Source organism: Colobus angolensis, unplaced genomic scaffold, assembly GCF_000951035.1.
Source record: "Colobus angolensis palliatus isolate OR3802 unplaced genomic scaffold, Cang.pa_1.0 Scaffold285, whole genome shotgun sequence".
Lineage (NCBI taxonomy): Eukaryota > Metazoa > Chordata > Mammalia > Primates > Cercopithecidae > Colobus > Colobus angolensis.
In genome coordinates this window covers 554,078-580,143 of record NW_012116099.1, presented here as the reverse complement: position 1 = coordinate 580,143, position 26,066 = coordinate 554,078, and the positions used below count along the sequence as shown (strand labels likewise).

At 40.4% G+C, this 26,066-nt stretch overlaps 1 protein-coding gene across 2 annotated transcripts in view; it reads right to left on the bottom strand.

The window, feature by feature from the left end:
• PLCB4 (phospholipase C, beta 4) overlaps positions 1 to 26,066 on the bottom strand; it is a 411,010-nt gene that overhangs the window by 21,686 nt on the left and 363,258 nt on the right. For both annotated transcript variants that reach the window (XM_011948853.1, XM_011948852.1), the window contains 5 exons: positions 20,081 to 20,130; positions 19,876 to 19,941; positions 10,685 to 10,800; positions 6,661 to 6,736; positions 4,342 to 4,517 (listed from right to left, as the gene is read on the bottom strand). In XM_011948853.1, coding sequence (XP_011804243.1) covers positions 4,342 to 4,517; positions 6,661 to 6,736; positions 10,685 to 10,800; positions 19,876 to 19,941; positions 20,081 to 20,130 — 484 coding nt within the window. The remainder of the gene's footprint in view (positions 1 to 4,341; positions 4,518 to 6,660; positions 6,737 to 10,684; positions 10,801 to 19,875; positions 19,942 to 20,080; positions 20,131 to 26,066) is intronic.

Here is a 26,066-nt window from a genome sequence, read left to right as displayed (position 1 = left end):
GTTTCCATGTAGTTGTGCAGTTTTGAGTGAGTTACTTAATCCTGAGTTCTAATTTGATTGCACTGTAGTCTGAGAGACAGTTTGTTGTGATTTCTCTTCGTTTACATTTGCTGAGGAGTGCTTTACTTCCAATTATGTCATCAATTTTAGAATAAGTGTGATGTGCTGCTGAGAAGAATGTATATTCTGTTGATTTGGGGAGAAGAGTTCTGTAGATGTCTATTAGGTCTGCTTTGTGCAGAGTTGAGTTCAAGTACCGGATATCCTTGTTAACCTTCTGTCTCACTGATCTGTCTAATATTGACAGTGGGGTGTTAAAGTCTCCCATTATTATTGTGTGGGAGTCTAAGTCTCCTTGTAGGTCTCTAAGGACTTGCTTTATGAATCTGCATGTGCCAGTATTGGGTGCATATATATTTAGGATAGTTAGGTCTTCTTGTTGAATTGATCCCTTTACCATTATGTAATGGCCTTCTTTGTCTCTTTTGATATTTGTTGGTTTAAAGTCTAAAGTCTGTTTTATCAGAGACTAGGATTGCAACCACTGCTTTTTTTTTTTTTGGCTTTCCATTTGCTTGGTAGGTGTTCTTCCATCCCTTTATTTTGAGCCTATGTGTGTCTCTGCATGTGAGATGGGTTTCCTGAATACAGCACACTGATGGGTCTTGACTCTTTATCCAATTTGCCAGTCTGTGTCTTTTTTTTGGGGCATTTAGCCCACTTACATTTAAGGTTAATATTGTTATATGTGAATTTGATCCTGTCATTATGATGTTAGCTGGTTATTTTGCCCATTAATTGATGCAGTTTCTTCATAGCATCAATGGTCTTTACAATTTGGCATGGTTTTGCAGTGGCTGCTACAGGTTGTTTCTTTCCATGTTTAATGCTTCATTCAGGAGCTCTTGTAAGGCAGTCCTGGTGGTGACAAAATCTCTCAGCATTTGCTTGCCTGTAAATGATTTTATTTCTCCTTCACTCATGAAGCTTAGTTTGGCTGGATATGAAATTCTGGGTTGAAAATTCTTTTCTTTAAGAATGTTGAATATTGGCCCCCACTCTCTTCTGGCTTGTAGGGTTTCTGCCGAGAGGTCTGCTGTTAGTCTGCAGGGCTTCCCTTTGTGGGTAATCCGACCTTTCTCTCTGGCTGCCCTTAACATTTTTTTCTTCATTTCAACCTTGGTGAATCTGATAATTATGTGTCTTGGGGTTTCTCTTCTCGAGAAGTATCTTTGTGGTCTCCGTCTTTCCTGAATTTGAATGTTGGCCTCTCTTGCTAGGTTGGGGAAGTTCTCCTGGATGACATCCTGAAGAATGTTTTCCAACTTGGTTCTTCTCCCCGTCACCTTCAGGTACACTAATCGAACACAGATTTGGTCTTTTCACATAGTCCCATATTTCTTGGAGGCTTTGTTCGTTTCTTTTTACTTTTTCTTCTCTAATCTTGTCTTCTCACTTTATTTCATTAATTTGATCTTCAATCACTGATACCCTTTCTTCCCCTTGATTGAATTGGCTATTGAAGCTTGTGTATGTGTCACAAAGCTCTTGTGCCATGGTTTTCAGCTCCATCAGGTCATTTAAGGTCTTCTTTACACTGTTTATTCTAGTTAGCCATTCGTCTAACCTTTTTTCAAGGTCTTAGCTTCCTTGCGATGGGTTCAAACATGCTCCTTTAGCTCAGAGAAGTTTGCTGTTACTGACCCTTCTGAAGCCTACTTCTGTCAACTCGTCAAAGTCATTCTCCTTCTAGCTTTGTTCCATTGCTGGTGAAGAGCTGTGATCCTTTGGAGGAGAATAGGTATTCTGGTTTTTAGAATTTTCAGCTTTTCTGCTCTGGTTTCTCCCTATCTTTGTGGTTTTATTTATCTTTGGTCTTTGATGTTGGTGACCTACAGATGGGGTTTTGGTGTAGATGACCTTTTTGTTGATGATGATGCTATTCCTTTCTGTTTGTTAGTTTTCCTTCTACTAGTCAGGTCCCTCAGCTGCACGTCTGTTGGAGTTTGCTGGAGGTCCACTCTAGACCCTGTTTGCCTGGATATCACCAGTGGAGGCTGCAGAACAGCAAATATTGCTGCCTGATCCTTCCTGCGGAAGTTTTGTCCCAGAGGGGCACCCACCTATATGAGGTGTTTGTTGGACCCTACTGGGTGATGTTTCCCAGTTAGGCTACACAGGGGTCAGGGACCCACTTGAGGAGGCAGTCTGTCTGCTCTCAGAACTCAAACATCGTGCTGGGAGAACCACTGCTCTCTTCAGACCTGTCAGACAGGGATGTTTAAGTCTGCAGAAGTTGTCTGCAGCCCTTTGTTCAGCTATGTCCTGACCACAGAGGGTGAGTCTATAGAGGCAGTAGGCATTGCAGAGCTGCAGTGGGCTCCACCCAGTTCGAGTTTCCTGGCCACTTTGTTTACCTACTCAAGCCTCAGCAATGGTGGATGCCCCTCCCCCAGCCAGGTTGCTGTCTCACAGTTTGATCTGACTGCTGTGCTAGCAGTGAGCCTGGCTACGTGGGCGTGGGACCTGCCAAGTCAGGCACAGGAGAGAATCGCCTTGTCTGCCGATTGCTAAGACCTTGGGAAAAAGCACAGTATTTGGGCGGAAGTGTCCTGTTTTTCCAGGTACAGTCTGTCATGGCTTCTCTTGGCTAGGAAAGGGAAGTACCCTGACCCCTTGTGCTTCCCGGATGAGGTGATGTCCCACCTTGCTTCGGCTAACCCTCCTTGGGTTGCATCCACTGTCCATCCAGTCCCAATGAGATGAACCAGGTATCTCAGTTGGAAATGCAGAAATCACCCATCTTCTGCATTGATCACGCTGGGAGCTGCAGACCACAGCTGTTCCTATTTGGCCATCTTGGCAGGAAGCCCATGGATTTATTTTTTAAAGTATTTTGGTAACTAGGTCATGATCTCTTCAAATGACTTCCTAAGCAATTCAAGAATTAGTATATTTTGTTTTTTCCTTTCAGATAATGCCTACTGTTGTGAGCTAATGTTTTTTTCTTTATTCAACAATGTAAAAGAAGATTAGACAAGTGCCGTGCTGTATTCCATTAAGTATCTTTGAATAAAGGTAGGCACTAAAATTTGGCATTGTAGCAATCATCAAAGGCAGAATGATGAACACACCTTTCTGCATAATAAATCAAGAGCATTTCTAAGGAAAAAAGAAAAGACAACTTCTAATCCTATAGGAGTAAATAGAATGCTTTAAAATGCATGGGGGTACAGCACATTTTCCGACAGAAAATGGAGCATGCGAGACCTCATTTAGTGCCTCAAATGAGAATTGGAAACCATGGCAAAAACACTTTGTTCTTGTGGCAGTATCTGTCACTCTAAAGTAACACTGGGAATTTGGGCATGCAGCCAGATAATTTATGAAGTTGGCATTAAAAACACTTTTTGTTTGATTTATTTGTATAATGCTTCTATTTTCTACTCCTGTTGTGTCTCAATAGACCCTAACTGTGGCATACGGTAGGCACTAAGTGAGAACCAAGCAAGCTGCAACCAAGCTATGATAAAGATGTAACAAACACCAACCTTCTTCTGCTCAGGGATAAGTCCAGCTCATGGCTTGCAGTATTTCAAATGCAATATTCACTTTGCTGAAGTGGGCACAGGCCAAAATAAACTGATGCTTTGCTGTTTCTTAATCAGGTCTATCTTTCCAAAATTCACAGAAGTCCTAACACTGTAAGGAAGGGAAAGGGAGGCTCTCTCCACAGGTAGCCATTAAATGATCAGAACCTGGTCACTCTAGGAACTCAACTGATTGATCTTTATCTCTCTGTGTGTCTTTTCTTCCTAAAAGACTCCAGATCATTCTCCAAAGGCCAGTTCCAGCCCTACCATTCTGAAAAGTCTCCGTGACCACTCTGAAAAGGTAGAGCTCCTCTGAGCTGGATGCCCTTAGTGCCCATGACATTTAGAAATACGTGTCATATGCTACTTTGTTATCTGATTTAACTTTTCACATGGGTGTAGTATCCTGCCAACATCTGTAAGCCCTGTAACGGCAGGGGCCATTTCTTTTTTCTTTTTTAAAAATAGACATGTCTCGAACTTCTGGGCTCAAGTAATCCTCCTGCCTTGGCCTCCCAAAGCACTGGGATTACAGGTGTAAGCTGCTGCATCTGGCCTGTGGGGGCCATTTCTTATAGCTCATCTTGCTATAAGAAATGCATAATCAGCCATATGATGAGATACACGAAAGAGCTACATGTTGTATGTCAAATTGATTTCACTTATTACCTTGGTTCTCTTATATACACAAAATCAGCTTTTGTTTTTAAAGATTAGATGTTAACTCTGGAGATGGCAATTCCCCCACCTGTCATGGGACAGTTTCAGCTGCTGGGTTTGCTGCTCGTGGGCACTGATGAGTAGTTTTTTCAGCAGCTCACACTGCTGGCTGAGGTGCAGGTCTCGGATTTCTTGCTCCTCAGCACTGTGGGTATTGATCATTTCTGACCATTCCTTTGTGTGCTGTGCTACAATCTCTTTGACCTGTTTGGATAAAAGGGGACAGTGCCATTGTAATCCTCATAGGTCAGGTACGAACCCAAAAGCACAACATTATTCAGATGTTTCAGATTCCTGCCACCAATTTACTTGGTGAATCATGAGACACCTATAACCACCAAAAAATAATATGTATTAATCAATGGGAAGCAGGAAGTTATTGCTTATTAAAATAAATCAATTGCTTTGGCTCTGAATAGTTAACTGTGAACCCTTATTTCACTGCCTCACACACTTTGTTTTGTTTTTTGTTTATCTGTTTGTTTTGTTTTGTTTAGACAGAGTCTGCCTCTGTTCCCCAGGCTGGAGTGCAGTGGCATGATCTCGGCTCACTGCAACCTCCACCTCCTGGGTTCAAGCGATTCTTCTGCCCCAGCTTCCCAAGTAGCTGGGATTACAGGCGCGTGCCACCACACCCAACTAATTTTTGTATTTTTAGTAGAGACAGGGTTTCACCATGCTGGCCAGGCTGGTCTTGAACTCCCAATCTCAGGTGATCCACCTGCCTTGGCCTCCCAAAGTGCTGGGATTACAGGCGTGAGCCACCATACGCAGCCACCACTCTGGTTTGTGCAGGCCTTGGGCTCCTTTACCAATTCCATCAGGATTATCTTTATCACTTTATGTTTTTCCAGCTTCACTTTCCGGGTTTTCAGAAGATTTCACATGTCTGAATAGAGAGCTGTGTGTTCTTTTATTTCTGGATCATGACTTACTGTGTCACTCTGATAGACACTAGGGCAGAAAGTCTTCCCCACCCAATATCCAAGCTCTTTGCAATGGGGTTTTGCAGTGCCTCTCGTCAAGAGCTGGAGTCTATTTCTCCAGCTCCTTGAATCTGGGTGACCTGTGACTTGCTTTAGCCAATGAGATAGTTGCAAATGTGATGCAAGCAGAGGCTGGAAAGTACTTGCCCTTCTGCTATGCTTGGATCCCTGTGACTACCCTGTGACTGAGCCTGTGCTAGCCTGCTGGAGGTTGATAGATCATGTGGGAAAACAACCAACAGCCAGCCAACTACCAGATACATAAGTAAGGCCATACGCCCCCAACTGACTGTAGATATACAAGTGTCTCCAGCCAAAATGAGCAGAAGTACGGCCCAAATTTCTGACCCACTGAATTGTGACCTAATAAACTGTAGTAGTTGTTTTAATGTGCTGTTCTTTGACACAGTTCATTATACAGCAAAAGCAAACTGATACTGTTGCCAAGGCTTCTCTTATTGATGCCAAGCATCTAAGAATCATGACAGTTTGCACGACTACTAATTCCCAAACATTCCAGTTAAGAAGAGACAGGTGCTGAATAACTCTTAAAGACACGTGGCTTACTGCCTCTGTAGAGTTCATGCCCTATAAAATATATAGCCACCAAGGAGAACATCTTGAACAGCTTGGTTGCTCCATGCATGCATCAGAGCCACTGGGCCAGATGACACAGCTGCATATAGATAGATGAGGCTGGCTGGTTTGACTACAGCTATTTTTGGGAGCTTTCTTTAACAGCTGTTGTTGGGGTTTTTTTTCCTTTTCATTTAAAAACTATTATTCCTGGAAGAATTGTTTTTGTTCTTAATTGGAACTTAACAATTAGTTCTCCAAATGCCCACAAACTTGATTAAAGTCTCTCAAGCTCCTACTTTCTCCTGTCTTTGAGAAAATGTGAGTAATTAGGCTTCTCTTTTAGAATATCACCTCTTCATTTTTTCTCATCCCAAATTTCCATGTAAAGTTAGGATGGAGTAAGTATCAACTACCAATTTGGGCGGTTTTCTGTCCTATGTTTAATGTTATTTCTATAGGGAAGTATATTCTGTATTTTATATAATGTTTCCTTTTAGTATCTTCATTTATTGTTTTACTTGATGCCTCTGAGGCAGGCAACATAAATATTGTTAGTATAGTTCAACAGACAAGACAAAAGAAGATGTTCCATGAAATGGCTCTTAAAGCCAGTGAGACTGAGGCAAATATGAACCCTGGGCTCCCCTGACATCTCCGATCAGTTGCAGGCTACTAGACCAGCTCTGGGCTACTGTTATTTCTGATTTATAATAGGTACTCCTTCTAAAAAATTACAAAGTGTCTTCTGCAAGTCACTGCTACAAAAATGGGCATTGTCTTACCTTAGATTTGTGATCTGATGTCAGCGTCTGAATTTTAATTTCTGTTTCTTTTTTCATTTCAAGACAATTACTTCCCCTGAAAATGGAAAGTTGAAAATGCATGCCAGAAATTAGATATTTTCCCATTCCCATGGGTCTTTGCTACAAAGCTTTCTGATGAAGATAATATATTCATCAAATAGGAGATGTCATGGCTCATTGGGCAACACTGGTTTTTCTAGTAATAGATTCACACCTTACAAAATATTATCTGTTTCATGATTACTCAATTCAACCACTACACAAAGAGGCACTTCAAACCTAACAATTATTTCATTGTTAAGGGGCTGTTCTCAGTTTCCATTTTGGTTCCTGTTTTTCTTCAAGCTATTTTTCACTTATTCAATAAAATATTATTTGGGATGAAAACTGGAAAATAGGTCCTCAGCCTTGAAGTGAATTTTTCATTCTTCCATTTGGTTATAAAGCCAGATTTTTGTCTTTTAAATATGCCAGTGAAGGAGAAAATAGCAATCCTTGGCACCATAGGGCAATTTTTGCTTCTTATTCTATTGTGAGTAGGAAATATATGCTAGGCAAGTGCCCAGCAACTATTACTGCTTATTTCAGTGATTATGTCTTCCTTTTGGAATATCCACGTTGCTGCTGAAACAAGAACAGGTCCTGAGCTTCATCTTTAGCATGTATACTCTAGGTTATTATAGCTCAAGTGAGAATGCTTCATTATAATATAATTCTGAGTTCCTCTGAGAGAATCATTACTCTAAAAATGTAAGGTCTCGCATCAAATCTAGCACTTCTCAATGGCTGGCACTGAGCAAGTTTCTTCCCTCTTCTTTTATTTGGTGAGTTTGCAGCACTGCCGAAACATTCCCATGACTTAATTCTAGACCAATCTTTCATAGTAAATGCAATGAGAGATTTTATTCAACAGTCTCTTCTGTGGGTATAAGGGTACGCACTTGTAATATTTATATAAAAATCATGATTTTATTTTCCCCTTTCTAGTCCATCAACCTTCTTTATATTCAGGCTATGCAAAATAATTTCCATAATTTAGAATTTTCCCAAGTTTAGCTTGTCTTTCCTTGTCCCCTCATTCATCTTTTTGCCATCACCTTAAAGATCCTTGAGTGGAAAGCATATGAGAGGTAGTCATTAGCCAAAGCTGGAAGCACTTGAATAAAACTTCCCTTTCCCAGGTCAATCGTTCCTTTCAGCTGAGTAGGTAAGAGTAAGGGAAAACCTTTCATTTGTTTCAAAAATAGATCCTGCATGAGAAAGCTCCAAGGACTGTCACAGTTTCCCCTTTCACTAACTCAGTTGCAGTTAAAAGTCCAGGGAGGCTGGGTGCAGTGGCTCACGCTTGTAATCCCAGCACTTTGGGAGACCAAGGTAGGGCGATCACTTGAGGTCAGGAGTTCGAGACCAGCCTGGCCAACATGGTGAAACCCCATTTCTATTAAAAATACAAAAAATTAGCCGGGCGTGGTGGCATGTGCCTGTAGTCTCAGCTACTCAAGAAGCTGAGGCAGGACAATTGCTTGAACCTGGGATGTGGAGGTTGCATTGAGCCAAGATTGTGCTACAGCACTTCTGCCTGGGCGACATAGCAAGACCAAGTCCAGGCAATCTTGATACCACGGTCAATATTAATGATGAGAAACTCTCCTCAGATATGGCTTCCAGAAGAAAGTATCTGATGTCTGATTTTGAAGTACCTTTTAATGTATTGCTAAGATTCTGCTGTTTAGAGTACTTGGAAATGCTCTTTGTGGAGAGCCTGGTAGGTAGGAGTGCTGCATTTGACAGCACAGGCTGAGGAAGAAATCTATAGATTAGACTTTCCCAGTCTCACCTACATTTAGGATAAAACAGGGCTTTTATTTGTTGAGAGACCTCCAAGAGCACTCAATAGCCTGTTTTGGGGGTTAAGTGTCACACCAGGAACATTTCTATTAACCATCAAGTTTATAATAAGTTACATTTTGATCCCACATTATCTTTGAGAGTAAAAACAATCATGAGGTAAAGATATAGTTTATCAGTTTTTTTTTTAATTTCTAAAGGTAGCACTCATGATTGATTGAATCCAAAAATTGTACTATTATTTTTAGCAAAGAAATTTACTCTACGGTGCTTGCGTCTGAAATCTCCTTAATAAAGATTTTTGGTTTGATTAAGCCAAAACTGTGTTTCTAAATACACCGATCCACAAAAATGCATGAAACATTTTTTGAAAAGGTATCTTGTAAATATAAATAACCTTATTCTTGGAGAGTACTATAAAGTTGTCAACAATTTGCTCCTTGGTATTAGAGTCTATGTCACCATCACTTTCAATATTATAGCCTAAAATGTCATTAAATATGAAAAATTAATTTACAAAAAAGAAATAGGCCAAAGCTGATGTGGTTACAATCTAGAAGAATCACAGCTCCTCAAAACTTACTGCAATCACTACCAATATTGCCACATGAGCTCTGAGGTGGGTGACTCACTCACTTAAAATACAGATCAAAATGTTTTCTAAGCAACAGGCACATTTCTGCCTCAATGATACACAGTGAAACCTGCTGGGAAAACAAAAGGCAGATGATACATAATAACAGATGCTCAATAATCAGTGCCTGATTTGTATTTTTCTGAAAAATACAACTTTAATAAAAATGAAGGTACCTCTCAAATAGTGAGGCCTGAGTCCAGGGCAGGCATTTTAGTTACCCACCATTTACTCCTCAAGCAAATTACATTGGTTTCATGTCATGAACTTAGATCTTGGGATCTGAAATTTCAGCAATATGAACCAATGTCCAAGAAAATTATAACCACCATAATCTGTTCTGTTTTCAGACCTTAATTTTCTGGGTATATCTTGAGTGACTGTTAAAACAAAAAAACAGAAAACAAAAACCAAACACCAAAAAACCCAGGTACGAAAAAGAAATCTCATTCTCCTTTTCTCTCGTGCCAAAGGTTGTGGAAAACTAGAAGACATCAGCAGGGATTGAAGGAAAGAGATAAAAAACAGAGAGAACCCATGGAGAAGGTCAAAAGGAGGAAAAATAATTTCTCAGATAAACAGAACGTATGCATGGTCTCACGGAATTTTCCCCAAAGTATTTATAAAGGGAAAAAAGTAACCTGAGAGTGCAGAAACCTGTCAGATACCACCTTAACCACGTCATCCAGGTTAACATCATCAATAAAGGGACACATCAGTGCCACCCCCCCAACTCCCCAATACCATGGACTGAGAAGGAAGCAGCATCGCTTCCGTGGTGCGCTTGCCACAAATGCATAACCTCACTCTCATCCTGAGAAATATCAGACAAACCCAAAAGGAGAGACATTCTACAAAACAACTGACCAGCACTCTTCGAAAGTGAAAGTCACAAAAGACAGGGAGAGATTGAGGAATTATCATATACTGAGATGACAACTACATGCTATGTGCAATTCTGGAGGCGACCCCAGAGTGGAAAACAAGCACTTGTGGAAAAACTGGCAAAATGTGAAAAATCACTGTGGCTTGGTTAATGGTATTGCACCACTGTTAGTTTCCTGGTTTGACAACTGTACTATGATTATGTGAGATGTTAACATTTAGGGAAAATGAATTAAGGGTATAAAGGAACTCTCTGTACTATTTTGGCAACTTTTCTGTCAATTTAAAATTAGTTCAAAATCAAAAATGACAATCAATTCTCAGAGTAAAGAGGTATTTTTTTCAATTATTTGAGGCTAAGCTTTCTTTCTCATATTAGAACTAATTATGATGAATTAAAAGATTTCAGAATCTCTGCTGAGAACCTTCCCCAAACCAGAAGCTACATCCACTCATTGACCTGTTATGATGTTAGAGCTTTAAAATGAATGAGTTTCTTACTTTCCAGGGATAATTTTTAATGATGAAAATCAAGTCAACACTAAGTTCTTCCTCGACCTAAACAGCAGCAAAACTGTGGGAAAAGACAAAATATAAACATAGAGAAAGTCTTCAGAAGGAAATAAACAGTATTACCCCTTCTTCTTCATTGCCTTCTCTAGGATTTTCTCATGAGTCGACTTCTCTTTGTCATACTGTGCCACAATTTTGTCAACTTGCGTGCAGTGTAGCTTCTGCATGGTACTGTGCTCCTGAACAAGAAGGATTTGCAGTTACGAACTGGACTCTTAGCATGGCTCACACCATATAGGGCTGGCATAACTTTCCAGCTTCCCTAGAGTCTTCATTTAGAAAGTCAAGGAGTAACCAAATCTGAGAACGGTGCAGATTCCAGATCTCTCATTCAACACTAGTTTTTTTGTCCAAGGGCATTCCCAACTTGGGAGTCTCTAGCCTCAGTCTAGTGAACACGCCCAATTCAAATGCACCCCTGCTCAGCAGTGGGTAGTGCCAATCATCTCGAAGTCCTTTCTTCTACACATACACATCTCTGTAGTATTTCCACCCATTCATCTCTGTTCTGCTGTTTGAGGCATGTAATTAGCCTACTGCCCCTTACACACATTAGTCCTCAAACATGCAAGTTCAGCCACCATATTTCTTCTCTTGTATATGCTAAATGTAACTATTCATCATGTGACATGGTTTCTAAACATCTGCACATTTTGGAGCTCTTGAATGCCATCATTATATAACGAGAGTCATCACTGTGTTTGTCACCAGAAGCTGAATTTGAATCTACATCACTTAATATTTTCACTGGCTTACTTATCTAGATGCAGTTTATGAGGATGAAGTGTTCAGGAGCTATGGTCTTCTGTTTTACAGACATTTAAAATATTTTCCCATCTGCTTCACATAATCATTGAAATTGGGGCTGCAATGCTTTGGAAAGCAGGTATTTCAATATAAACATTATTTCTTCCTGGACAAAGAAAAAGGCATTTGGCTACAGCCAATGACTTATATGAAATCAGATTTCTTTAGCTGCTCAGCCTCCCAAGCACAGAGGAAATCAGTACCATCAGAAAGTTCCAACTCTAAATGATACTTGATGTTATAGCCTAATCTTACTCTTGAGAACGAGAGAAATGGGATGCTATTCATGACTGGAATGGGTGTACCTGTTGTTCTGGTTATATAATCCCTCTCACAGTCATCTTTCCTTTCACTTATTGAAAAAAATGAGTGACTTAATTTAAAAGCAAATTTATTTTCTTTCTAAGGTAGGCTTGACTTTATGCAAATCTAATTCATCAACTTCTTTTAAAGGTTTCATAACATATAAATGGGGAAGGAATTTTTAAGTCTTTACCAAGACTTCCTTAATTTCCCAGCTATTAAGTGAATTAACACAGGACTTGATATACAATTCATTTATATACAAATTCCTTAGAAATGCATTCATGCACAAGGCCTCAGCATTCTTGTCTTTAGGAGAAGGAGTGGAGAAGGGTGATGCTGGATAGGAAGATTCCCAACATAGGAACTAAGAGTGGGGTCAAAGGCTAGGTGGACTTGCTGTGATCTGGGCTTACGGTAACATGTCTTGCTTAATTTGTTATTGGAATGCCCCATAAATCTAGCCATATTACCAATGTGTGTGCAGCTTTGTCCAATAAACACATTTCAGCCAGAGCTTCTGCAATGTGGCACTGGGTTAAGGACATGCATTCTTCAGTCCTGGGGCGAGTCACTTACCTTTCCAGAGTATGCTCATCTTTATAATTGGGATAGTGACACTTACTTCATAGGGTTGTTAGGATTAAAAGTAAATCTAATGTAAATCACATTTTAAATGTGTGTTACAGCTTATTCCAAACACAGTGACATACAAACCTATCTATGCTATTCAATACCCATGATAACATACAGAGAGTGACTTGAGACAGGGATATCAATCAGACTAATTAAATCAATAAATCTTTCCTCCACACTTGATCTACTGCTCCAGGAATAGAGGAACATGTTGATGTATCCCTAAATATATTTAACTACTCTTGTAATACCTTGGTACCTACTAAAATGCCCTCATCCTAGTCTTCTTTCTAAGATTTAGAAGTCATTATGGTTGACGAACACATGTGTTAATTTTTCCTGGGCAAAAACATAAATAAATAAATAAGGGGCTTTCTGCAAGTCTCAAAATATATCAGAAGTGCCACAGTCCTATATTATCTTGTAAATATCATTGAAATGAGGGTAAAGACTATTTCTTTAAATATTTTAGTGCAGAACAGGACAAGTGGAGACTTTGAGGCTTGGAAATAAATTGACACAGATCTTATCCTAAGAAAATATGTTGGTGAACCTTATTAATCCAATTAGATATGAGGAATGGGGCTGTTTGTACCACAAAGTTGTTTATGATGGATTCAACTCTGTGTAATATGCCCTACAAGGGCAGGGCAGGTCTTTTCTCTTTACCAGTACATGGCACAAAGCTTGGTACAAAGTAGATGCTCAATAAGTATTTACTGCATGAGTAAAAAGTCTGCATGGGAAAATAGCAAGAGGACTGAGACTGTGGTCCCAGCTCAGCCAATAATTAACCAACTGCCCTTGTGTAATACATATAAATCTTCCCAGGCCTCAATGTCTTTATTAGAAAACTAAGTTAGGGCTGGACGCAGTAGCCCATGCCTGTAATCCCAGCACTTTGGGTGGCTGAGGCGGGTAGATCACCTCAGGTCAGGAGTTCAAGACTAGCCTGGCCAACATGGCGAAAACCCATCTCTACTAAAAATACAAAAATTAGCTGGGCATGGTGGTACACACCTGTAATCCCAGCTACTCTGGAGGCTGAGGGACGAGAAACACTTGAACTCGGGAGGCAGAGGTTGCAGTGAGCCGAGATCATGCCATTGCATTTCAGCCTGGGCAACAGAGCAAGACTCCATCTCAAAAAAAAACAAAAAAGAAAAGAAAAGAAAACTGAGTTAGGTACCTTTGCCTAACCTAATTCACGAGTTGCAAGGTTACCCAACGTATGCAGAAATAATTTGAAAAACTGAAAGCATATTGAATGAAAGTGATTACAATTAATGTCAGTAACAGGAAAGCTGGTCCTGAAAAATTGTCTCTGTTTCTCTTTTTACTCAAAACTCCATCCCTGTGCAGTAGGCAGTGATTGCTGAAGTGTTTCGGGATAACTTGATTTCCAGACACCACTTCTCCTTTCAGAAAGAAATGGGGATCCTAATTACTGATTTTCATGTGGCTCCGGTCAAGTCTCAGCTTCTTGTGCTATAAAATGAAGAAGGCATGAAATGATCTCTAACTCCATCTTAGCTTAAAAAAAAAAAAGTCCATTATTGATTTTATTCTTTTGGTCCTTAGTTAAATCATGAAAAACTATGGAAGAGACATACATTTCTCATTCATTCAAGCCAAGAGTACCAAAATTAAATGTATTGACTTAAAGTCAATCTTAACTGGGACATTTTGGGGAAAAAACACGTACAGCATTTAGAAGAATTTGTGCACGTTTCTTATCCAAGTTAAGAGTAAATTCAGCTTCTTTTGGGAAAAACTGCCGCTGCAATTCATTCTTGTGACTGATGTGACTATGGGCGTGAATGATCGTACCACAGAGGGTGCTGAAAAATTGGAGTAAATCATGTTTGCTTGGTATGTAACTCTGAGATTACCAATAGGTGGACTCTGCGGGCAACCGCTATGTCTCTGCCCCTTTCCACTGCAAAACCAAGTTATAGGTCTGGTTCTAAAGTCTGACCATGAATTAAAATTGATGAGTTTAACAACAGTGTTGGTGCTGTCATCTAAATTGCTTGCATAGCAAAGAGAAAATTTTCCATCAGTAGCTTTACTAAAAATGCCAGAGTTTAGTAGGCTTCTCAGGCATTTCATTTGACTCATTTAATGTTGATGCTGCAAACTGGTAGCCTAAGGACCGTATCCAGCCTGCAGATGTAGTTTTTAGTTTTGGCTTTTTTTGGGTTTTTTTGCCTACATGGTTTCAAAAAGAGGTTGAATTAGAGGCTGATAATAAAAGATTAGGAAATTCAGATAAGCTTTCTGATTTTTTGACTCTCCTCTAAGAGAACACGACTGGCCCATCTACTCTCCAGGCACCAATGGTGGTAGCTCAGTCTGACTTGGCCTGTGGATAGAGATGAGTGCTCCCAGCTTTTGTGGAGTCAACACCTGGCCAACTTCCCTCAGCTACTTCCCGCTTGGTCCCCACAGGCATTTGAATTGTAATTCCACTTCTAACATGTTATGGAGATATGTATCCAACTTTGGGTTTTACATTTTTGGCTCTAAGAAATTGACCTCATTGGACAATTGAAAAGCGTGCCTGTCTCTTAATGAAAGTAACTGTAGCTCTGGATCCCAATTAGTCATGTGCTGGGGGAGGATTATTATTAATTAATTCTCCTTTTTCTGTGTCTCATATAATAGACACTTGAAAAACCATTACCCTAGTTTCCATTTTGAATTGAAGTGGTTCTAGAAAGTAAGAGACAAGTAGAAGTCTGATTGCCGGTACACTCAGAGGGTCAAAGGCAGTTGACCATTGCCATTTTCCAAAAATAGGCATTTTAATGAGCATTGTTATATCCATTTGGGGCACAAATGGTCATTACCCCCATCTTTTCTTCTCAGTATCCTAACAGCAAATCACACACCTAATTGCAAATGGCAGAACCTCACATTCACACCACTGTTCCTTTTCTATCTGGTAGCTAACCTGCAAGTTTGGAAATAAGCTGGCCTTGGGACCATATATTTATTTCTTAAACTGCTGAGATTTAGTTCATAGATTCTCTGCTTCCCTTTAAGTCTAAAAATTAGAATTATTTATCTAGGCCAACCTTTTGGCTTCCCTGGGCCACCCTGGAAAAAGAATTGTCTTGGGCCACACGTAAAACACTGACACTAACGATAGCCAATGAGCTAAAATAAACAAAAAAAACAGGCCTATGCATAAATATTACAATGTTTTAAGAAAGTTTACAAATTTGTGTTGGGCTGCATTCAAAGCCACCCTAAGCTGCATGTGGCCTGGGGGCTGCAGGTTGGACAAGCTTGATCTAGGCTAATATGTAAGAGCTGAGATCTCCCTACAGTCACTGGATATAGACTAAATACTAGTCCCTGTTCTTAGCTACCAAGTGCTGTTTGGGCCAGGGGCACAGTAGTAGGGAGAGTGCAGCCCAGGCCATATTTCTTCTCCAGCAGGTCATTTTATGACATAAGGTTTTGGGGTGGTAAGCCTTAGCTCCATGTTGGGTGGCTAAAAACTATTATAAAAGAGCTGAAGATGTCCTTTCACAGAAAGGATGGGGGAACTAATTCTCACTATTATGTGGCAAGAGGGTAAAACCTGTTTCTTTAGGGAGGCTTGATAAGCGTCTTTGCAGGCAATTAGTGGGGTTTCTACTAAGGGGTCAAGAGAAAGTAAAAAGTGCTACATAATGTTCCTAAATAAACAGTCCTCAAAATTTAGCATGCAGAGGAGAGGAGTTTATTTAAAATGTATTTCCTATACTCTTTTCTTAGGGATGATAGCTAAGTGTCAGGTAGGCACTAGAATACGTATTTTTTGTAAAGCCTCCAGCTCTTGGCCCAATGACCTTATGTTGAAAAACCAGTCCTGAAGGAACCCAAGACATCTGTGCCCTGATAGCTTCATGATTGCTCTTAAAAACCTGTTACTGAGACCATAAAGAAAAAGATGTGTGAAGAGAAGAAAAATTAGTGTGGGAAACATCAGAGGCAGCTGAGTGGTTACAAGTCTGAGTTCTCAAGTCAGGCTGAATTTGGTTCAAATCCTGACTCCACCACTAAAAACTAGGTGATTTAATGAAGTTGTGTTTTTTTAAGTATTAATAAGCTAATCTGTTGAATGGCTGGCAGACTATAAAAATGGCCACAGTTATTTCCCTTTCTGTATCCAATCCCACTTCTGATGTAACTTTGAGACCTGTCAAAAGGTAGAGTCCTCATAAGGCCAGACTTAGGACCTACTTTGGCCAAAAAATGAGGCGGAAGCGATGGTGTGTCAGTTCTGAGCTGGGGCCACAAGAAACCATGCGTGATCTGCTTGGTCTCTCGGGACCCCAGCCATGTGAACAAGCCCGGCCTAGCCTGCTGGAAGACAGGAGACCACATAAAGCAGACAGGAAGTGGTTTAGTAGAGGCTGTCCTAAAAATCAGCCAGTCCCCCATCTGCCAACAAAACTGGTAGTAACAGCAGATTCATGAGTGAATCCAGCTGAGACCAGAAGAACCATCCAGCTAAACCCAGCTCCAACTGCTGATGCACAAAATTGTGAGCCAAATAAATGCTCCTTGTTTTAAGTCACTACAGTTTAGGGTGGTTTGTTACCCTGCAAAAACTAACGGATACAAAACTCATATACTCATATAATTATAGTACTCCTTTATATAACTGTTATGAGAATACCTAAGAATATGCGCTTAAGCAAGTATCAATATGTATAAGCTAGTATTGCCACTTTAAAAGTGTTGACTGACAGAAAAATCAGTGTTAGGATAAACATGTCATATGGAGATCAGGCATGAAGTATGTCCAATGGTAATAGATTCACCACATTGTGCCCCTCTCTTTAACTAGCTTTTCAGTATTCAGTTTTAAAGACATGTTTTTTCTTTTGTTTGCTTTTTTGTTTTGTTTTGTTTTGCTTTGTTTTGTTTTTGAGACAGAGTCTCGTTCTTGTCACCCAGGCTGGAGTGCAGTGGTGCAATCTCGGCTCACTGCAACCTCCGCCTCCCGGGTTCAAGTGATTCTCCTGCCTCAGCCTCCCAAGTAACTGGGATTACAGGCACCCGCCATCATGCCTGGTTAATTTTTGTATTTTTAGTAGAGACAGGGTTTTGTCATGTTGGCCAGGCTGGTCTCGAACTCCTGACCTCGGGTGAGATCTGCTTGCCTTGGCCTCCCAAAGTGCTGGGGTTACAGGCATGAGCCACCATGTCTGGCCTAAAGACATGTTAACAGAGCTGGCATCAGTATATATTAGGCAAGTAAATATTCATTGTATTCTTCATCTTAGAAGTTAGCTTGGGCAGGGCCGGATGGCTCCAGGGAGTTAACAGACAACTCCGATGTAGGTTAAGTTCTAAAAACTGAGGAGCATCCTTTCTCAGTCACAGTCCTGATAATGAGCAATGTATCAATGCCGTCCAAAGTTGATAGTGATTTTCCATAATGTCCCATGTGATGTCACTGCATTTGACCCAGTGAGGGAACTTGTCCACTTAGTGAAGCATCCCATATCCTACACAGGAGAATGGTGCAAGAGTATGGATTCTGGACTCTTGATTTTGGTTCAAATATCAGCTCTGCTGCTTCCTAACTCTGGGACATCAGATAACTTCACTAATTCCTAATTCCCTCACATGTAAATAGACTCACATAGAATTTACCTTATAGGGTAGAGAGTGTTAAATGAAACAATGCATGTAAAGTGCTGAGTACAGCATCTGAAAATTACTGAGCATGTAGGAATTCTAGTTGCTACTATTACTACCCATCACAGCATATTTTCTGGCCATGCCTCAAGAAAATATTAAATGAAGCCAAAATCTTTGTTTCCAATTAGCCCAAAGGCCACTGAGGTGTCTGCTCAATAAAAGAGATCCAATTTAAATGCAAGAAAAATCTGTTAGATAGTGCTGCAGCATATGGGCACCCACTCTATTCCTAATAATTGAAGTCATTTAAGGTGCTTTCTTTCTTATTTCTCATTCTTACTCTTTTTCTGTTGGCTTTCCATAGTTCAGCCTGTTGTCAATAACCAACAACACTGAAGAAGTCCCTACTTTAAATTGTTCTGTCTCCAATAACCCCATTGAGCAATGTAAGGAATTTCACTGAATGGAATTATTTATGAAACTTAGAAACAAACAGTCTTTGAAGTGAAGTGACTGTATCAGGAAACCCATTGAGCCAGCAGTTCAATAATACAGGGAACATTACTAGGATAAGAGTAAGCCCAGCTTCTCAAATGAGCACAAACTCTTAAAGAAATGACAGGTTTCCAGACAATGTTCTCGGCATCTCAATAGGTGGAATGATTAAAAGGTACATTACTCAAGCCAAGTTCTGAAAGATATGCCTTGGTTTGAGGTTTGGATCAGAGAATAAAGAAGTAGGACTGCAAGATTAGTTTAAAAGAACTCAGAAGTTCTTTCAAATTAATAAATTACAAATTAAGTTTCTCTTGCTCTCATTGCCCTGAATAAAAGAGGACAGACATTATCCTACCAGCAGCAGCTGGTTATTATACGTCTTTAGGAAGGAAAGAGGTACTACCTTTTCCTTCTTTACCTGTGAAGGAGTCTGGAAATGATGATGTTTGAGTGGCGAGAAGTTTTTCAACCCACAGGATAATTCCTGGGGCCACCTCCTGCTGTTGTCTTATAATTTGCAACTAGCTCTTATAATTTTTCATAATCACTGTCAAAAAAGATCACTTCTTATGGGTAAAAAGCAAGAATAAATCTATTTCAGAAGTAGGCTGGCAACGGGGCAAGGTTTATGTAAGGGAGAAAAATGACAAGTGTTCTCTCTCTAGGTGCTATGAGAGGGAGGTTGAGAGATTGCTAGCATCTGCCTCCACACACCACTGTATATGGCAAACTATGTGACAGTGACCTGGCAATTTAGGTAACTAGTGGCTAGAATTGTGAGCTGCTTTTCAATATTTTATATAGTCATGTTATTCGTGAACTAATTATTATTATTATTATTTTTTTAGATGGAGTCTCACTCTGTCACCTACGTTAGAGTGCAATGGCGCGATTTCAGCTCACTGCAACGTCTGCCTTCTGGGTTAAAGCAATTCTCCTGCCTCAGCCTCCTGAGTAGCTGGGATTACAGGGGCATGCCACCACGCCCAGCTAATTTTTGTATTTTTAGTAGAGACAGGATTTTACCATGTTGGTCAGGCTGGTCTCAAACTCCTGACTTCGTGATCCACTCGCCTTGGCCTCCCAAAGTACTGGGATTACAGGCATGAGCCACTGTGCCTGGCCTAGTGAAACAATTTTTAAATGGATGAAGCTTTGCTATGCATTTGAAAGAATTGTTAGAAATGCAGACTACAAACCAGTGACAAGCACTCCCAAACAGATTCTATTTTTTAATTTCATTGTTGACCAGTTAGAATGAGTTATTGCTGTTAAATGGTCTGGCATCAGCTTCAAAGTAGTGTTTTTGGCTACAAATGATTCATCCATACATAACACAAAATAGCAGCTTTAAAACACTGTACCTTTGCATGTTTCTTCTTTAAAGAATTTAGCTCTTTCTGCTGTTTCTTTAAATGCTTCAAGTAAGCCTTTGGAAGAAAAATAGAATCAAAAATAGTTTTTTTTTTTTGTAATCACAATGATTACACTTGGTGAGAAACAAAAATATATCGGTGTCACCAATATGTGTAATACAAGAGTGCTTGCAAAATAGTCAAGCAATTTTACCTTCATCTGCTTTAAATCTTCTATCCTTACTTGAGGGATAAGTTCAATACCTAAACAACAACAAAAAAATTAAGTCACTATGTATACTAAAAACTAGAGAGAATAACTGATAATATAGAATTGACATATTGAAATCTCATGGAAAGACTTTGAAGCAGCTTTACATGTGATGAATATAAACATCTTAAGTTCCTATAACAAAGCAATTAACTGGACAATTGAAATGTTGCATGTCTTAACTTAGGTCAGGTTTCCTACAATCAGAGCCTAAGAAGGGGATTCATGTGCATGTGATTGATTGAGGGCAGATTCTCAGGAGAAACCCCTAAGGGAATGAAGGAAGTGGAGCAGGGCAGAGGAAGAAGGTAGGGTGTGTTTCTAGTTGAAATACAGCCTCAGTCTGATCCTACAGGGAGCTCTTCAGTACAAATGGCACCCAAGAGTCGTTCCACCTTGGCGAAAAGAGGCTGGGCTTTTGTAACCCTGGATCAATCAGCTGAGAGCTATAGAGGTTTCACAAAACCTTTCAGGCAAGGGAACTCTCATGGTCCCAGGGCAATTCTCTGGAGAAGGGCAGTGAAATGCCCAATCAGCCAAAATTCATAGGAGCTGGGAGATGGCATAGTGAACCCATAAAGGGAAGCTGATCAGGCACCAAAGCATCTATTATCCTTACTCTTACCTCTGTGTTTCAAGGCATATCATACCAGTCAACTAATTCCCAACTCTATTCTCAATTCAGTCATCATGACAGAATAAAACATTTTCTTCTGGCTTCTCCCTTTTACCAAATTCAATCTTAGCATTTAAGCAATGTGCTATTGAGCAGAGCAATGCCTTAAACATACAGGAACTAATAAAATCAAGCCAGTGTATAACAGGAGGCTATCAGGAGGAGCTAGGGTAATACACTAAGTCATCCTACCGTCTGAGTGATGCTAACCCAGGTGTTGTCATAGCAACAACATTTGTAGCCAGATCCTCAAACAGTTTCTGTTTGACTGCAGATTTTCATCTTAGGCAAACAAAATGAATGTGCACTCTGTGCTGTAATTGATTTCCATTAGAATCCCAAAGGCTAGGTATGATATATTTAAGAGAGATAGGCATCAAGTCCCAGGCTCTTGTTTTTCCCTTTTATTCATTTTAAGATGTGCACATTTAGTGACAGGGTGGTCAGGCTGAAGGAGAAAAGTTTTGGCTGAGGGAAATCAGCCTTGTGATCTGTAACATTTTATGATCAGGGTGTGAAGGGTCCATGGGGGCTCTCTACTGATCTCCTAAGTCGGCCTTCACAAGCTATCTCCCCAGTGACTGAGGCAGGGTAAGGCAAGAGAGTGACTCCTGGCACACAAAGAGCTCCCTGTCTTTAGGCCTCAGCTCGCTAGTCTGTAAAAATGAACATACAGGATTTGGGGAGTATGCAAGGTTCTCCAGAGATCTAGCAAATTCTAAGAGTTTGACCCAGTCTGATGAAACTTTCTCTCTCTCTCTCTCTCAATTTTTATTTTTTGTTCTTGGTTCAGCTAAATCTTGATTAAAAGAAACCTACAAAAACATAAACTTCCCTCAATTACCTGGTTTTGTGTTTTGGGGAAAAGACACAATTTGTAAAAATTCTGGTTCCCATAAGTGATTTAGTTAGAAAAAAGACCCACACTCTACAGAAGAGGACAGTTCCATCTGCGTGCCAAGAACAGGCTTCCTCATGGAGCTTTGCGTGATAATGGGAATGTTCCAAGCGTGGGTCTGTTCAACTGACAGCCTCTAGCCCCTTGTGGCTCTTGAGCACCTGAAATGTGGCTAGTGTGAATGAGGAACTCAAGGTTTAACTTTTAAGTTAATTGTTAAAGAAATTCAAATAGCCCCATGTGGTTAGTGGTAGCCCCATGTGGTTAGTGGCTACTATAGAGGACCGTGCAGGTCTACAGGCTTCCCTGGTATGAAAGTAGGTTAGGCAGCACATTTGGGGCTCCAAAGGTTTTGGCTAATTGAAGATTCACTACATAAAATTTTTGTTCATATCAGCACAGTTCCTTAACAATAACTTGTTTTCTCTTAATCGCTAATCTGGAAATTAGGAGCTGGGTTTTCTTAATCCTTTGCTCTTAAAATCAGAAAGAAAAATAAAGTCGTGTTGGTGCAGTCATTGCCGTTTGGCTGAATGTCTAAGAAAAACAGTTTGGAATTTCACACCTCCCCACCTTCATAGATGTCTGTAGTAAACGCTGTCTGCTCCAGCCACACGCCAGGCCCTCTCTACATCAGCTCTTCTAGTTCACTTCCAATTGCCAGTGTTTGAATGTCAAGAATTTACCCCTTCCACGGGAACCCTCAAGAAAAGGCTGACAGGAGTCAGGGTATACATTCCCCAGCTCTCTCTTCCCTCTAAGAGGAGACCTCTGAGAAGTACGTCCAATACTAGCCCCCAGAGGTTCTCCAGGACATTAAGTTCCAGGTGCCTCCTGGCAACTGGCTTTAAAACATTCTAATTACTGACTGCCTTCCCTCCCTGGTGTCACTTCTTCACACCTCTATCCGCATCCACTGCACCCCAGAATAAACTACTTGCACTGGAAGCCTTCTCTCAGGGTCTGCTTTGGGGTGACTCAAATTAAGACAGTTTTCTGGAAAGAAATGGAAGCTTGCTTTCTCAAATGACATCTCTTCCCCAAAGGCTTTACTCCCCACCCCACCCCACCCCAATCCATGGAGAGGTGTGGTAAAAACACCTACAAACTTCTCTCTTGTACTTCCATGTCATTCTCCTAAAAGCTATCACACAAAAGAACAGACCTCTCACTTACACCAGGCTCTGCTGAGCCTAGCTACCTCCACATGTGTCCTTCTAGGTCACACACTGCCCTGCCCCATGAACTTCAGTATCTGACTTATGGTTTCCTATGCAGGCGCTCCCAGACATCCAACACAGTGATTCAATATGCATGAGAAGAATACGCTGGGTGACTTTCCTTTCTATTTCCATGATGCCTTCCATTCTAGACATCTTCATCTACACTTTACCTCACCTCCCACTGACAGCTGTAAATGGGATGTTAACACTGCTTGCAACTGCCCCTCCTCCAAGATAAGTACTTAGAGGTACCTCTTTCTGACTGCAATCTCTATCCTGCCAACTTCACTCACTCCCTCACACCTACCAAGCAAGCTTTTTACTTTCATCTTGTTTCTGGTTCCCTTTAACCTTTTCCTTTTCTAGCAAAGTCTCTCTCCTCTAGTATCTACCCCCCTGGAACATTAACCTATAAATTATGATCAGGGTGGCAGACTGAGTGCAAAAATGGCCAAAAAATTCCACCGCTCCCTGTTTCCACACCTACTTACATGTGACTTTGGAACTCCTCCCATTAAGATGTGGAATCTGTTTCCCCAACTCTTGAATCTGGGCTGGGCCATGTGACTTGCTTGAGATGATGGAATGTAGTGGAAAGGATGTCATGCCAGTCCTAAGTCTAGGACTCATCAAGGAACCTGACATACAGATGGTCCCCAACTTACAGTAGTTCAATGTTGCGATGATGAAAAAGTGATATGCATTCAGTAGAAAGCATATGTTGAATTGTGAATTTTGATCTTTTCCTAAGCTAGAGATATGCACTGGGGCTGCAGCAAGCCTCAGCTCTCAGTCAGCTGTATACTCTACAGTGTACTGCATTTAATAAGTTACATGAAATATTTAACACTTCATTATAAAATAGGCTTTGTGTTAGATGATTTTGCCCAACTGTAGACTAATGTAGGTGTTCTGAGCACATTTTAAATAGGCTAGACTAAGCTAAGTTATGATGTTCAGTAGCTTAGGTATTAAACACATTTTTGACTTAACGATATGTTCAGCTTATGAGGATGTAACTCTGTCATAAGTCAAGGAGCATCTGTACTTTCACCTCCATTTTAGAACATTACAACTGCCATGTGAACAAGCCCAGGCTAAGCTGATGAAAGACGAGAGTTCACAAGGAAGACAGCCCACTTGTTCCAGCCAGTGACACCTTAGCTGAACCCCAAACATTTGAATAAGCATAGCTAAGATTAGCTGAGTCACTGATACTAATCCACCCGTTACCAGAAAAGCCACCCAGACAACCTCATGAGCTATAATACATGCTTACTTTATTTAAATTTCTGACTTTTGCAGTTGCTTGTTACACAGCAATAGCTCACTGTTACAATGTCATAACTTAATGCTCTTCAATCTTTTGGTCCCAGACCATACACATTATGATAATTTCAGGCTTGCAGTTCCCTAAGCTGTACTTTGTCCATAGTTGTTGCTGAGTTTCTGGGCACTGCTGAAGAAGTAATGAGATCAAGCTACATCAACTTAATACACACCACCAACCCTCACCAGGGTCCTGTGTGCTATGTGGCAGACCTCCTCCTTATTTCTTGTGGATTGTTCTATTCCAGTCAGTGGCAACTCCAAAGCTTTTCCATACTGTTGTTTTTCAGTTCTACCTCTACCTTTCTCAGCAGAGAGCAGCCACCTAACCAACTTCTTAGATCAGATAGAATCTATCTATGTTATACTACAAAAATGACCGCTATTTATTTCCCCTGTAATCAAGAGGTAGAGTCTACTTCTTTACTCCCTGAATATTGGTTCACTTTGTGATCTGCTATGGTCAATGATATACCAGCAGAGGCTGGAAAAGGGCTGCTCTTTAAACTCAGGGAGTACCATATGAATAAGCCTGCTCAGGCTTCAGGATGATGTGAAACAACTTGCCAAATGACAGATGTGTGCATAAGGTCATCCCACATCTACCTTCCAGTCAACCTATCAGCTGATCACAGGTGCATAACAAGACACAGAGATTAGCCAAGCCAGTTTAGACCAACCAACCCAGTGAAACATGATCTCAATAAATGGTGGTTGTCTTAAGCTACTAAAATTTGAGGTCATTTGTTATGCAGCGTAAGCTGACTGATACACCATCTGTCAGAATTCTTCCTGTCTATCCTGAAACTTCTATTCACTCATCATTCTTCTTGGTTCAGACAGAACATATCTCTTCCTTCCTTATCCAGCTGAATTTCACCCTTTTTGTTGATTCAGATCTTCCTTATGGTCTTGTTTTACCATGTACTCTCTTTTGCATTTTCCTTGTTTTCCTTTATTAGTTCCTACCAACATGCTACTGTCTTCCAGAACAACCATCTTATGTCTTAAATTATGTCTCACATTTTTCTAACTGTGTTTCTATCTTCATCATTCAATCATTCCTGGTTCAACAATAATTTTGTAGTCTTTACTTCTCTGGACTTATCTACAGCATCATTTCAAAACTAATTCTTCTTAGAACACAGACCTCTTTTTTTTCTTTTTTCCCATTCATTCTGCCTTCTAAGTACACTTATTCTGTTTCTCTATCCCTCCTTCTTCTTCTCTACCTGGGATAGATTTGTTAATTGCATATTTCTGCCCAAATGTATCAGCAACAGCTTGACCTCAGTGATATACAGGACCAAAATCATCTTCTTTACCAAAATCAGCTCCTCCTCCTAACTCCTCTACTTCTCTCAATGGTACCATCTATCTCTGGGATTTGTCTGTGAAGTCTGACTTACCACAGAGCCCCTTTCTTCCTAAGGCCCATATCCAAGCTGCCAACTTATTTCTATTCTTCCTTTTGACAATTTCCAACTTAATCCAGACTTCCTTGTCCCTATCATTCATTAAACAGCCCTTTACTTCCCAAGAAAATAGATTACTATATCTTAACTAGGCATAGTTCCAGGGACACACTGATGATGAGGTGTGGTCTCACCTGCAATAACCTCATTCTCTGGTTGTTAATACTCTATCAACACAATGTGATAGGTGTGTTATAACAGAAGCATGAGTGTCATAATTCTTACCTTGCCCTTAGCATGCCCATTTTCAATGAATTCTTCTGCCAAGACTATAATTTTCTTAAAATACTTCTTTGACTCATTACCCATGACCTTCTCAGGGTGACCC